The 15,647-nt window shown below is 42.2% G+C and overlaps 1 protein-coding gene across 2 annotated transcripts in view; it reads right to left on the reverse strand.

Annotated features, from left to right (window-relative positions):
- KDM4B (lysine (K)-specific demethylase 4B) overlaps positions 1-15,647 on the reverse strand; it is an 85,401-nt gene that overhangs the window by 59,116 nt on the left and 10,638 nt on the right. For both annotated transcript variants that reach the window (XM_009895182.1, XM_009895181.1), the window contains exons 5-6: positions 3,249-3,298; positions 1-91 (exon numbers count right to left, since the gene is read on the reverse strand). The exon at positions 1-91 is cut by the window's left edge and continues 52 nt beyond it. In XM_009895182.1, the coding sequence (XP_009893484.1) occupies positions 1-91; positions 3,249-3,298 (141 nt within the window). The remainder of the gene's footprint in view (positions 92-3,248; positions 3,299-15,647) is intronic.

Below are 15,647 nucleotides of genomic sequence, written 5' to 3' on the forward strand. Positions count from 1 at the left end.
ATGCCGTACTTCTTCAAGATTGAGGGCGAAATGAGGGTCATCTTGTGACGGAGGAAAGCATCGCATCCCTGAGAGCTTCCTGGAAAAAATCCTGTAGAGACATTAAAAAGGAGTATCACTATAGGAACGTTATATCCAATCATTATTTAAGCAGAGACAAGCTGACAAAATGAAAACCTGCCTCAATACTTTATAGCGATCAAAACAATAGGCACACAACTGAGGATGTCGGTAATTGGCACATCCCTCATTGTTGAAAAGAGCAGATAAATTTTGTGACAAAAACTTGCACATGGAGCATCTAAGCCTCCTATGTCTGGGAATAACCAACTCGGCCAATACCTCAGTAAAACCCTTGCAAATTAAGAAACAGAACCCCTCTGTCTCAAGTTTTGGGTAGTACCCTGAACCCTGAGCCACCCTTTTGCTGAATATGGGCAAGGAAAGGGCGCCAAGCATGCGCCACCTCCTCCAAACACCGCCACGTCCTTTTTCACCTTCTCTGATGGGCAGCTATATCGTTCCTGGGAAAGGTACACATACAACTCATTAGATTCCAGACCGACCTGCCCTACATACCACCCCTTAAACGAAAAAAAGTAAGTACGTAGGTGTTAATATTCAGTCAAAGGCAAGAACGGAAACAACACGTATCCGTCACAAGGAAGGAGGGACACTCATTCACTGGCCGCAGTGGTCACTAACGACTCTGGCAGAGACACTACGATCCGACACAGCATCTCGGTATGATGAAGTGTTAAGTTCTACCACAGCTACAAGATCCACGCTGAGCTATTAAAACAAATCACAAATAACTAAAAATACTAAAATTGCAGTAAAAACTGAACAAACCCCTTGATGTCAGCACTTCGCTCCCAGAAACGTCAGCTAAACCAATGTAACACCATTTTGTTCGTGACCATGTGTTCCACTCCAAGTGGGTGATTCAATAACAAGTTATGTGTTTATAGGGATTGAAAAATATCACCATTTCGGAAAATAAATAACCCAAGCTCTGGAAACAACACTAATTGACGAGACATAATGGAAGGGGTTTCAGAAAGTGAAAGGATTACTGGATTCCAGGTTTTCTTATATTTTTGTACTAAAAGCATTTCAATTAAAATTATGACTGTCTGCTACCCAGTCTGTCGTCCCTCTCTGCAGTTCCTCTTTTTAATGCACAGTTTAAGTGGCTCTCATTAAAGCTACTAATAAAGAAGCACATTTTAAGTGATTAGCACCAATAACATGGCAACACATTAACATTCTCTCCATGGGCTCCACAGCTCTCCCAGTGAGCCCATTTACAGCTCAGCTATTCATTTTCCATATTAATTGCACACTCATTTCTCCACACTAAACTTTTTCATAGTACAGACCACTGATGCATAGGACAGGGAGAACGTCCAAGTAGTAATACTGCTTCATTTTAGTTTCCAAACATCACCCACCCCAACTTCCAAAAGGTACTAAGCAACGGAAAGCTAAAATAAAGATGAAATCATTGATAATTTGCTTCTGCTGTATACGTTGCCAACCACAGTTGTGTCTCAGAAACTGATCATCAGTGAAAATAAGTTACAAACGGCAAGAGACTTAGTACCACTTATGTCAGACTTTCAGATTCCACAGAGCACAGGTCATCTGGATTTACTGACTTCTTCATAGATGAAAAAGTCACTTTTATGAAACCTGGCGAATGACTAAACTGAACGGTAGCTTTGAAACGCAACGCTGCTGAGCGGCAATTTTCAACATTATTTGTACTTAGGGATCATGGCGCTCAGTGCAGAGGAAAACAATACCACCGTGCCCTAGGACGGTTATACCCGTTTATTCTACATTTACCCTCCACAACCAGTTGCTGCCTTCAACACCCTCCCCTTTTTTGTTCAAGTATGAAACAGTCAATAGAGCATCAGACCGTCAGCAAGCAATGTCATTACTATGAATTTGCTTACTTTCTGGGAAAACTGTGTAAGATTTTTTTTTTTATTTTGCATCAGAATATAGCCTCCCAGATTTTCCTGCCTGCTTCTGCTGCACTAACTTCAACAACAGATTTAAATCACTAAAGGACGCTCCACTGAAGATGAAACACATAGATTTTGAGTTAATTATTCTGGGACAGGAGCTTTTTTTAGCTGGGCAGCGCCTAGAACATTTGCAAGTGAACAAAAATAGCAATAAAACCCAAACACAACATCAACAAATTAAAAAAATACACACTTCTGCAGGCAGACATCTTCCCCGAAGCTCCCAGTGTTACCAACTGGAAACGAGCAGGAACGCCAAGGAGAGGACGCCCAAGGCTGCTCGCGCTGGGGCGGGCGGCACAACGGCCCTCCTTGGCAGGGAGGCAGGCAAGAACTCGCACACAAGGTTTTTCGGCAGCTGAGGCTGGCGCTTTGCAAGGGCAAAACATCTACAGACAGCCTGGTGAGAGGTGGAAGGTTATCGCAGCTCGAGCTAGCCCTGCTCTGTTTTTTTGCGTTGTGTTTTTTTTTTGTTTTTGTTTTGTTTTGTTTTAAGATGGCCTTTATTTTACGAAAGACAAAGGAGGATGAGGCTGGAATAACAGCAAAGCCACCAAATACGGTGTGTATCATTACAGAGCGAAGAGAATAGCTGGGGGAGTTCTCGCTATGAATGCTGCTGCTGAATTTCTAAGCACTTTCCTACTTAAGACTGAAATCAACGTTAGAGTTGACACATATACAACCGTACACGTAACATTTATAGTAGGGAAGAAAGAACAGTTCCTACTACCCTTTTTCCCCACAGAACGCGTGTATGGGGTGTCAGGAAGGCCCCCCAGGCTGCGACTCTGCACGGCTGGAGCAACAGCCCTCACCTCGCTGCGACAAACCTCATATTACACACAGAGATGAACGATGGGTCTCTTATTAAAGCCGTTTCCCTGACACGGAAGCGTTTGGTCTCAATGCCTCAAGATTCAAGGTGTTTTCTATCAATTTTAGTTAGAGTCACGGTGTGTGAGGAGACCGAGGCTTTGAGAAAACAGTTGCGCTAGTAGGAAAAGTCACCGAAAATTCAAGTTTTCTGACTCTGAAGCTATTCTACCAATGCAGCAGGTTCCTCAGGCAGCTCTGGCAGGATTAAACTCTAACAGCCAGTTCAACATCAATTCTCTATCAATCCGTTTAGAAATCCCGGGTAGGATTCTCCCCTGGGATGCCTCAGTTTTCACCGAGAACACACCCACGTGTTCGTCCAACGCTTACCTTTCGCCAGGCGTTCCAACCTCTTGCCGTGTTCCGGAGGTATGGCGTACCTAGGAGAAAGTTAACACAAAAGAAAAGAAAAATAAAAATCACAATATAACCTGAAAACACTGAAAGCAAAAGAAGGTTTGAAACAAGCGCATCAATAACTTTTAGCACAGCGCACTTACAATTAACATCTGGAAATACAACCAAAATTTTACAAGTCTGGAAGGTATCAGTGACACATAATAACAATCCACGGAAGAAAGTGAGGATTTTAATAAAAATCCTTAGACATGTTATACGACGTGTGTTATTTTCCTGCAATTTTTTTTAAACAGCGTCACAGAAGGAAAGTCGAGAAGACAAAGCGATGATACAGCACTGGAAAAAACAGAAATCCATCAGTACAGGGAACAGCAGGCATGTTTTCCGCTGGAAAGACTAAACTAAAACCATGAGGCTGTGTCAAAGTTTAACACGCAAAAACTTTCAGATGGGCTGAAAAGGTGTGAAGGAGGATCAGCGTACGTTGGCATATTGCAGCAAATTAAGATAAACTTTTTCAAAGAAAACTCTGTGTAAATACTTTTCATTTTATTAAAAAAAAGTAAATATTGTTCACAATAGCTGAAGCACTCAATCCTGTTTATGCCGGTTGTACTGTCTGATGTGAAATAACAGATTTAAACTATTCAATAATTTTCTTGAGATAAAGTGGGGTCTTCTGAGGAAAACAATATTAAAGGGTAAAGGGAACAACTTCTACACTTTTTAAAGAGTTTTGTATGATTGGGGATAATAAGAGTGCAAAGGAATTTCACTGAAATGTTTGGGGTTTTCCCACAAGTGAACAAATTCTGGAGAAACAATTAACTGCCTAAAGTCACGCACAAGCCTAATTGAGATACTCTTCTGCGATCGTTAGGAAACTGCAACGGAGTTCTACTTCTGAAACCTCCGACAGTTTTGCTGGGTAAAAAGATAATACTCGAGGTTATAGAAAAACAAAGACGGTCCATTTCGACCCCTGCGAAGCCTCCACTGAGCCGCTCTCGGTGTGTCACCGCTCGCGACGGCCGTACGCCGCTTCAGAGGCAACAGCAAGAAATTCCTGGTTCCTTACAGGTTATTTGGACCTTTCAATGTGCCTTAATGCAGCAGAGACATTAAAAACAACTTGAAAAAAAAATATTGTAAAAAGCTTCTAATAGTTGAAGAAACAGTGCTGTGTGTAATGTTTATTTAAAAAAAAAGAAATTAAAAAAAAAATAAAATCAGGAGAGTTTCAAACAGTTGGTTTTCTTCCCGAAAAGTTGTTAGTTTTCTTACTGCTTTGGAGGTACACCACCTCGGCGCTCCCAGAAGCAAAAATCAGGCAACAAAGATTTTGTGTGTTCGGGTTATAACGAGTTAACTAAATACCATGATACACTTAATATGTTTAAGATGATGGCACACATAATAATGTCAACGGAATTTTGCAGATTATTGTTTACATACTGCATCAAATTAAATATGGCTCTCATACCATTTTTATAACATGAGTTTTGAAAATTTACATTTGTGAGAATGACATTTATTGCCCGTTATAACTTTTGTTCAATGCGAATAATAAAAAATGCATTCTTTTTGTTATTTCCAATAAAGATGTCAAAACCATCACGCCTCATTATAACAAGCTGAAAACAGGATATTGCAGCAGTCGACTGCACCATCTCAACACCTGGTACACAGCATTGCCCTGCTAATGCTAGGATCTCTCAAAATACACCTGATTTTAGAGGACTTTCAGCCAGGCCGCTCGCTCAGCTTCTCCATTTTCAAGTCTAAAGTTTATCTACAACCTAAGGAGAAACAGGTAGAAGTCATATCCCGTATTGCTTTTGTACACAACCAGAATGTACCTATTGTGGTCTGGCAGGTTAGAAAAGATAACACAGGACAGAAATCACATGTAGGATGCTTCAAGATTTAGACATTAAGCCGATTTAAACTGATTGCTTTAAAAATAAATCTAAGGGGAAACACTATGTAGCACCTAATCTTGTGAAATAATAAATATAGCAATGGGTTCCCAACATTCTCTGACCAAAGTTTGACAGTGCCTTAAATTGCATAATTATCAAACAATTCAATTTCATTTGTCTGGGACAAAGCTAGTAGCTTTCATTTTACAAAGACCATTCATCACTTACATAAATGTGATAAAACTAATCCCGATCCAAAGCTCCTTTGTGGGATTAATGTCCCTTAAAACAGGGAAATGAGACATTCCATTCCTTCTGGGAAAAATGCTGAAGGATTGGGAAAGAACTAATTTATGGCTACAAGGCTGCCGATGATTAATGTAATATCCCCAGTCTACAATGCAACCTTCACTTAATTAGCGCCTGTAATTGGGAGTTGTAAAGATAAGATTAATTGAATCTTGAGGATGTTAAAAGTTTAATACATTGGAACATGGTTATTGTGTTATCTGAAACTGCAGACTGCAAAAAGCCAAGCAGAGCTCTTCAGAGAGCGGTCCAGGGAGGGACAAAGAAAAAGGACTTGCCTGGAGAGAAACCAGCAAGAGAGGAGGAATTTCCAGCTTATAAAAAAAAAGAACCACATGTAATAATATACAAATCAGAATACCCTACCACAGAACAGCCTCTTGGTGATAGCCGACTCCAATTTTAGAAATTAACTTTTTTGTTTGGGCCAGTCTTTTAGGAAGCAGAGCCTATATACTCATATACACTTATTCTTAGGAATTCACAAAATTAACTGCAGAAGAGCATTAAAAGTAGGCCAAATTCTGCTTTAAGTTACACTCCCAAATCTGACTGATTTACATAAAGATAGGCAGTAAGTTACACTCCCAAATTTGATTGATTTACATAAAGAAAGGCAATAAAGAAAGAATTTGGGCTCCTATGTAAAACCAGTAAGAGAAACAGAAGGCTTCTGCGAGTGCCGCACAGATTGAGCTACCTACCTCAATCCAGACATCAAATGATTGATTACAAGGGAGAATAACAATGGGGGCGACGTGGAAAGATTAGAAAGTGCTGCAATCAAAGGAGTACTGTAATTGAGCACAGAAACATCCAGGAAGGGCTGGCTTTTGTGTACGGCCTTACGGTGCCATCCTCCCGCTTTCACTATGAAAAACGGCCAAGCACTTCTTGGGGACAAAAATCCTTGAGAGAGGGAACCGACGAAACGCTGTCATTCAACGCGATTTGTCACCACACCTCTTGCACCCCCAGGCTGGGGCTCACATCAACAGCAAAACATCTCCAATTCCAGAGACAACTGACAAGATTATGCACAGTAAAGCATATCCAATAATTTCCTTTTCTATATGCATGACTTCAAATACTTTAAGATTTTTTTTTTCCCACCAAATAGTATGGTCATTTTCCTTTAGTACCCCAGCCCAAATACTAAATGTAGTAGGTTTCCTCTAGAAAAATATCCCAAAAACCCCACCCTATCAAAATCTTTCAAAGAAAAAAAAAAAAATAAATCAAAACACATGTAAAACCACCACCCTTCTCTGTCCCGTTCAGATCATAGCACAAACGCATTCCAAAGACAAGGAAAGAAGAAAAAAACCCACTCAAACCCAAGCAAAATACCACTTGTATATGAAAAGAGACTACAGTGTCCCCATATTGGGGACACTCTGTGTCAAGACTATCATAGAATCATTTAGGTTGGAAGGGACCTTGAAGCCCATCCAGTGCCACCCCCTGCCCTGGGCAGGGACACCTCCCCCCAGCCCAGGTTGCTCCAAGCCCCGTCCAACCTGGTCTTGAACACCTCCAGGGATGGGGCAGCCACAGCTTCTCGGGGCAACCTGCCCCAGGGGCTCACCACCCGCACAGCCAAAAATTGCTTCCTCATCTCTCACTTAAATCTCCCCTCCAGCAGACGCTTCCTTTTAACCACAGCAATGATGGAGCAAGGATTTTCCCTTGCCCCAAACAACCTAAACTGAAGAGATACAACGGTGGCAACATAAATATTTTAATAGCCCTTCTTAAGGACCACCTTTTTACAGATTATTTCTCCTTCAGAGAGAACATCTGCAGCTGCCAACAGAAAACACAAGGGTGCTGAAAACGCTGACCTTCAAGTGCAGAATCTGTCCCTTTCGGTTCAACCCAGTTCCCCAATAAAAGTGACGTCTACATAAATAATGCTCCCCCAGCGACTCTTTTAAGATACATCAAACTTCCATGAAACTGGGCTTGCAAACACACCAAGAGACTAATGCCTTAAGCACGTCCTGCCAAGGGTCAGCCTTGCAGTGGCTGACCAAGACAAAGGGCCGAGCTTAACCCGAAACCCTGCCGCTCAGCAATTTGTCGGATTACAGCATGAATAACGTCTTTGGCTGCTTCGCCAGAGAACACAAGATTTACAGAACAGGAGAAAAAAAATTTCAAGATAAAAAAAGTTATAGCTATATGCCACAAATGTCATCTTACCCCGAAGTCAACAATCTGAAAGTAATAGACTGATCCTTTTAAATTACCTTTTTCTACTCCGTCTACCAAAACAAGAGAAGGTCCCTGAAATGGATTAAGTATCACTTCTACAAATACGGAACTTACTGTTCTACGGGAAAGACTTTCAGCTTCCAAACTTGTTTCATGAAACCTAATTCCAGCATTTCTCATCTCTTATTTCCGTGTAATTTTCTGAGTTCTTGAGCACCCTGCAAAACTGATTCTGTCTGTAATTAGCAGACACCGGGGTCACAGGTCCAGAAGGTATCTGCCCCAAAGCTACAATGGGTTAGACAGTCGTTTCCCAACAGCAGTAGTTTGCTCTTGTGAACATAAGTTTAACCGGACAGTCCCCTTTTTATCCTTAACACAAAAGAAAGATTCTTCCTATTTGCCACAAAGGATGCCATTAATAGTGTAATTTTCTTGGTGTGTTGTTTATTCCCCTGGAATGGCTTGATGGATGCGGATAATTATCAGACTATAAAAGCCAGCAAATGTGCTATTTTCTATCGCTCTAAATCATCAAACAAATAAAGTGTGAAACAGCATTTTTGAATACAATTTTCCCCTCTAATGGCTTAGAATTATCATCAGGAACAATGAAAATAAATAAGCAAATGTCTTGCGAGTTAAGAATTAAATGAGTGTGTCAGTAAAAAACAGCAGACAGACCATCCTGGGATACAAGGCCCAGTTTAGAAGCCATTAAGAGATGACATAACGGGGAACTCACTACGGCAGCGACAGTTTCCAGCACCAGGTGCTCTTCAGGGACTTTCCAGTCTAGCTCAGATTCTGTCCTCACCGCTGCTTCTTCAAAGATACTGCAATTCAATTTTGTCATCGTCTTGGCCACTGAAAGCTATTAAAAACTTTATCCATAACGAAGACAACCCTCCGCTGGTTCCTCTCCATTTAAGAAGAACTGTTCTCGCCTGAAGCCATCACCAGCTTTGGCAGAGGACCAGACCATCCTGTCCCTTAGTTCAACCTCTCCCCAAAGGTCTTCCAAGACGTTTTCTTGCTACTGTTGTCCCACGCACAAGTTTTTGACAGCTACCCCCCCACGCCGCTCCCCCCCCCTACACGTCAGCCTCTCCTTGCACCAACGCAGAGCGATTAAGTAGTGATTATGATTAGATCGCTAAATCTCAGGCACCCATTCTCTTCTAGAGCCTGGCCGCCACGGGCAGGAGGATCAACCACAAGGCTTCGGAAATGTCACTTCAGTCCGATTCATGTGAGAAGGTAAGAAAGTTAATTTCACAGTGTCTGCACAAGGTCTGGCCAAACAGGCCCCACACGGTTTAACAGGCCGTAATTACTGAAACAAGGAACAGAAACAAAAAGAGAACAGCCCATTTAAAATGCTTAAGACCATGTGTCAAGCTGGGGGTTAGTTGTTATCTGTCTTCAAAGCAGGTTTAGTTGTGCCGAGAATTGAAGATTCAAACGCCAACCTACTCTCAGTCATGACAGGCAGAATAAAAAGCTATTATTTCCATCTCTGTAAGATAAAGTGTGTCCATAAATGCATAATCTGAACCCTGACCTTCACCATCTTTAGCCCCTGTGACAGCAGCAATGCCTCCAAAGAAAACCCCTTAGTCTATGAAGAATATTTATCACCCAATAAAAGCCATTAAGAGCCACCACTACATACAGGGTAGTCCCTCATTTGCAAAATTCATAACCCGCTTCGAAGGCCTAATTTTTCTACAAGGTAAAACAATTACAATACCACATCTCCTAGCAGTGTCACAGTAAAGGTCCAAGCAACGAAAGTAGTTTTTTTCCACACTATTTTTTAAGCTCTTTTGCAGCCTGTATGGAAAAAAAAAAAAGGCATATCAACAGGAAGAATGGATTGCTCCTTCGTCGATAGTGCTGTCATCTCCCTCCCTTTCATGGTCACCTTCACTTTCCTCCACATTTAACCTCCCTTCATCCCTCTCTCCCTCCCAGTTTGTTAAAAGACAGAAATCAACCTCCTTTCTTCGTCTCCTCATCAGTATCTGTGGTTACCCCACAGTGAATTTGCTGTGAAGGATCCAGTTTCCCTTCTCAAGAGCACCGTTGGGAAAGGAGAATCTCCAGCCTCCCTGCCTGTCCCCTTCTCTTGTGGCTCCTTCACATCAAGAATGCAAACACGTGCTCTGGAGATAAGATCGCCCCCGGATCAGAGAGCTCCTTGTTCCTAGGAAAGAACCTTTATCGAGTGTCTGCAGTTTTATCTTTAATGGATCATTTTACAGGACAATAGATGATGGAATTCAGTATCTTTAACCAGCAGTGTCAATGATTTCAAATAATGACATTTTTATTGAAATACACATAGGGAGAAAGATAAACACAGAGGCTGGGGAGTATCTGCTCAAAAAGCCATAATAAGGAGTAAATAGGTAATGACAGAACAAGATTACAGCCACACAAACACACCAAATCAACCTGTCTCCTAACGCTCGGAGAAAAAACGAGCTCTGCAGACAGCTGCTCAAACACAACCCTTTGGGAACCAGCATAGGAAGCGAATCAGGACAAAACCTGCTCAGAAAGGGCCCTATAACAGTAAGCATTCCCAGCACTCCCACCACGGAGCCTATTTCACTCGATAAAATCTCTTTTCCGTGTGCATAGCTGCCTGATTATCAACCCCATTGCCAAGCACAACAGGAAGAAACGGCACGCAATTCTGCTGCTAACAGAACCATAAGCAGCATGAGGAACTTCCTCCTTCCCTTTAGTTTCTGGCATTTTGTGTAAGTTTGTGTAATTGCAAACGCTCAATTTGTTTCCCAGTAACGTTGGGCGGAATATCTCCGGTGACTCTGGAGTTGGGTCGGAATCCTTATGGATTGACTGTTGGAAGATGAGAGTCAAACCTAACTTGTGCCAATCACATTAACCCCTAAAGTTGCCATGAGCTAGAAATAGCATTAAAGAGGCATTAGTTTCAAGAAGTGACATCAGACAGCAGCTTTTTAAAGTTCGGATTTTAAAGCAATATGAATTCAAGACAAACACCCGCACCCGTAACAACAAGATTTGTACAAAGCAACTGAGCAATTGGCTACTTTCACGATGGTTCACTAACCCAAAACTCAATGACTACAAAAAGGAGATTTTTCCAGAGCTCAAATGCAATTTTTAAATTCTATTTTAAAACAGACAGTTTAATATGAACAACCATCTGCTCTTGGAAGGACTATCAGCGCACCAGTCCAGTCAGCCTCATAGCAACAACTGCCGGGCACAAAGCACAAAATTACAAATCACATTGGAGCAACTCTCCTTCCACACATACAAAATAAACCCACAGTCTGCTTCTGCACGCAGTGAACGAGCAGTACGAAGGGGGCATTTTACTAAGAAAAGGTGTTTGGGGAAAAACATTACAAAATCATTTATTCATTCAGTTTGGCCAAGAAGATAATTACTATACAATTCAACAGAGATGAATGACTACAATATTCGTTCCCTTGCCATTCTCCATTATTTGTTTTGAAGAACCTGTTCACATTAGAGTTATTTCCCAAAACTGGTAATCAGATTATTAATTACAGGCTGCTTTTTGTAGAGGATACTGTACTAATATAAAGAAAAGCAAAGATTATGCTTTGCAGGCCCTACGTTCTGAAAAACCACCTCGATGCAACTCAAGAAACAAGGAGAAGAAAGGTAACAAGGGAGGTCACAGACGTTCCTGTCTTGTACCGACTGGCCCGAGAGCTGCCCCTTTACTGGGCAGAGGCACGCGCGCGCTCCTGCTCACTGCTCTTGGGAAGAAAAATACGGGTAATTGCCTACAGCAGAACAAAAGAAATCGGCTCACTACTAATGAAAGATATCCTTGGATTAGGAAGCCCCTTGTGCTAGGGGTGCAACACCTCTACACACACACTCTTTTCTTTTTTGAGGAAAAAAAACCATTCCAAAGGTTTAATGCTCCTCATCCATCACGCTGCATTGTTTCAAACTGTAGCTGCTACTTTGAAGCTCGAACCTATGCTCTTGTCAGCACCAAAGCTAGAAGTGTTATAGTTCAGATTTGATAAAGATCAGTGACACACTTTGTAAAGTTTCCTTTATTTCCTCTACTTGATCTCCTCTGCCATGTTGATGGGCCAGCTAGGAATGAAGTGGATAGAAACCCAGCATATAGACTACTTAGAACATTAACTAGTTAACAATTGCACAGCACTCAGACCAGGCAGAGTGCTATTTAAGTACTGTCATTACTACAGGCTTCTGTTATTTTAAACTACACTTGTGCTGCACTTGGCATCACCCAACGTCAATTTTCTGTGCTGAGTAAAGAAAAAAATCCCCGCTGATTTCTGCCAGTGTGTTAACAAAATGCGAATAAAGACAAAGCTCTGCAGTACCACTGTTGGTTCCTTCTGGTCTCTCCAACCCCTGCGTTCAGCGCCATGCCAAGCCGGAATGTGCAAGCTCATTCTCCCCCAGGGCCCAAGTCAGATCAGGCTGAAAGAGTTATATGAAGCATGGAAGCACATCTCCCTCCCATCTTGTCTCAGTGGCAGAGTGCACTGTTCAAAAGCCTCAGTTATTAAAACCAATCTGTGATCCTGTCAGACTTCCACAGATCTTCATTTCAAATCAGGCCTGAGCTTTGAGCAGACACTTTCAAAACGCAAGAATGAGTTGCGGCAAGAGCCTTCTTGGATCAAAGACGTGCTTCTCTCAATCCAGACTGGGACTACTGAGCTGTGATGAATTATTAGTGCTGGCGGAAACAGCAGTATGTGCATTTAACGCCGGCAGTGGAGCAGGAGCATACTTGAAGACACCACTGTAAAAATGAGGATGTGATCACAGATCAGCGTTACCACCTTCCGAGATCGTTATGGAAAGGTACAAAGACAAACCATCGATTGGAAGATGTCCACTTTGCCCAGTTAGGTACAACAAGTTACAGGTGAACCCCAACCTCTAGGAGTTTATAATTTCAAACAAACTAAACAGGCCCAGTAAAGATGGACATAAACTGCACAGACTGAAAACTAAAGTGGCAGCAAAGTACGTACTAATATCGTGTCTTCTCCAGTGAATTTAGTGAAGAATAAGAAACGGAAAGAGAAAAGAACTTTGGAGGGCGAAGCACATGTGCAGCAGAGAGCTGAGAGGAAGGAAGAGGGAGACGGAATGGGCAGGAGCAGCCTGCTGGCTGAGGTCATTTCATCTGCTCTCTTACAGAGCAACACCCCCTTCTCAAACAAGTTCCGTAGTTGATCCATCAGTCTAAGAGCCCGGTTTGATCTTCGTGGCATGTCCTCTCAAAGTTAGATGAGGGTGAACGGAGAAAGGCATACGCGAGTCCTGCCTTCCCAGAACACCGTGCCTCCTCTGCAGCGGGAAAATTATCTTTTAATAATCTGTCCACAATAGCATAATAAAACACACCAAAAAGCAAAGTCTATTCAAAAGAAAAATCTCCACTATTCCAATTGCAGGCACCTGATTGGGAAGGTAACCCACGTAACGCAAGTTAGAGCTCATAACTCTTCATATAGTTTGGTTTGATGACTTAACCACATTAAAACCACTCCAGTCGCCCCTGATTGTCTCTGTACAATATGCCGATTCCTCAGATTTTTAAAGCAGACTGTCAGCTAGCACTGCTCCCACTCTAATGAGGTGTACACCGTCCTCCAGGATGAACGGTACCCCTCAGACAAGATGTACACCGTCCTTCACCCACAGCACCACCTCCAGGATGAACGGTACCCCTCAGACCTGCGGGGAGCCTGGAGGAAGGCTTGTCTGAGTATTAGTAGTATAGTGTGGTTTGTATTGATTAACTAATGACTGCGGTATATGAAGCTTGAAAGGCTGTATTAATAACTCACTGCTGCACTGCTCTCATTTATCAGTGAATTACAGGGGGATGCAACTCTGCATCTCAATACATCACTCCTTTCATGAATCTCTGAGCAAAGCAACACGCACAGGGATTCTCAATGCAGAAAGCCTCTTCCAAAGCAGCTTTCACCTAACAGTTTTGGAAGGGGTAGGATAGCAAAAAGCTGTTCTGCCTGGCCATACTTTATCTCACTTTCCTTTTATTTCTTTTAATGAATATCACTGTTCCTTCCCTACCCCTTTTATCAACAGAAAAGGGTCTTGCTTTGCCAAATCTGCCTGAGAGCAAATGGTGTTGCAGTTAATCTATAAATCAACCATCACCATAAATTCTACTCTTTCTCCATCCAAAGCTGCAGAGCTGTAAAACAGATTGCATGGGATAGCAGAGGCAGGAAGGAAATTTGTGAGCTGCAAGGAGCCCATCACAGCCAAATGGCCTTCCCCTGCCCCTCCTTTCTCCCCCACTCCACCCCAACAGGCCTATAAATCTCTACTGTCAGGAGCGGAGCACGCAAACAGCAAATGTGTGCGCACATTTAAGAGCAAAGCAACCTCACGCACTTCGCATGGAAGGCTGATGCAGACCTCGGGGATCGAGGGAGGAAAGGCTGCGGGATCTTCTTCTGAATTCCCTAACACCAAGCAATAGGAAAAGTAAAACTCAGAAAAAAAATATTCTCTGTATGGAGCAAAATGGAAAGCCATAGTGTAACAAATTCAGAGTCCTCAGTTTCCTCAAGGGCAAAATGCATATGTGATTCCAGCTCATCTAGCTTTAAGAAACTCACAGGATCTCCAGGGTGCAGAGGTTACTGAGATCCCAATAATCAAGACTTATAATCACATCTGATCAATTCAGCAATTCAACCCCATTGTGCAATGGCCCCCTACGGGAACCTAATAGTTAGAAGGCAATAAATGATGCAAGGGACAAGTGCCCTTCCCTCCTGCTGCCATGCAATTCAGAACCAAACATCAAACCCAGCTGCTTTAAATGAGATTACACCGAGCCCGCAACAAACTGCAACATACGCGAGAGTGCGTTAAGGCAGAGGGACGGTGCAGAATACCACATGGGGGAAATGGGGATAAGGACCCGGCACCCCGCACTGAAAATGAAGAAGGAGAGAGGCTGGAAGAGTTAAGCTCCATGACTGTATTAGGTCATCTTCTTTCTCCAAGAGAGTTTTCCAGGGATTAACGTTTTCTATCCTGGGGGGAGGATAGGACAAGAGTTCCTATTAAGACAGCTGCGATGCTCCCTAAGACAACAATGAAAAATAAAATCAGCAGCGAGATCCTCGGCACTTGCATATCTGCAGCTGCTCTACGTATATTCTTTCAGCAAGAATAAAGAGGGCTCCTTTTACAGTCCTCTCCCAGGGGAACAATTGTGTCTTGCTTTAAATCTCCCCATCATAACGCTGTTAGAAAATGTGAGGTTTCCCTATCAATGCTGGCATCAGTAACAAATACTACAAATTTATTAAAATTCTAGATGTCAGAAGAGAGTCCTCCCATGCACTTGTTTTCCTCGATTCCTAAGGACAGACTTACCCTACCCAGGGAACCTCACCAGACACCCGGGGAAAGAAAGCAGAAATACTAAAATACTTTAAGCAAGAAGGTTTTCAGGTAACTCTAGGTATTTTCAAGTAAGCAGTCTTAAGACTTTTACAAGAGAGAATTCCGGTTGTGTTTTTTAAAATGTAATTGTATCTGTGACCAGTGCTTTCAACTAATCATATTATTTTAAAGTTCCTTTGGTAATTTGTCCTTAATTCCACATAAACTGCTGTTCTGGCATAAAGTGTACTTTGTGATATCAAAGTCAAACAGATTAGGCATGATCCACTTTCAGCAAGGGAATGTTTTGGAGAGGAGACCATATAACTTAAAAGCTAAAGCTGGCTCCCTCTTTTAATTAAAGGGGATTAAACATCCATCATGATAAGGAAACAGGGACATTTTATAAAATCAATTACTGTCCTCAGTGTCACTCTGGTTTAACACCTGCAGTTTC

This window comes from Charadrius vociferus, unplaced genomic scaffold, assembly GCF_000708025.1.
Source record: "Charadrius vociferus isolate BGI_N301 unplaced genomic scaffold, ASM70802v2 scaffold291, whole genome shotgun sequence".
NCBI lineage: Eukaryota > Metazoa > Chordata > Aves > Charadriiformes > Charadriidae > Charadrius > Charadrius vociferus.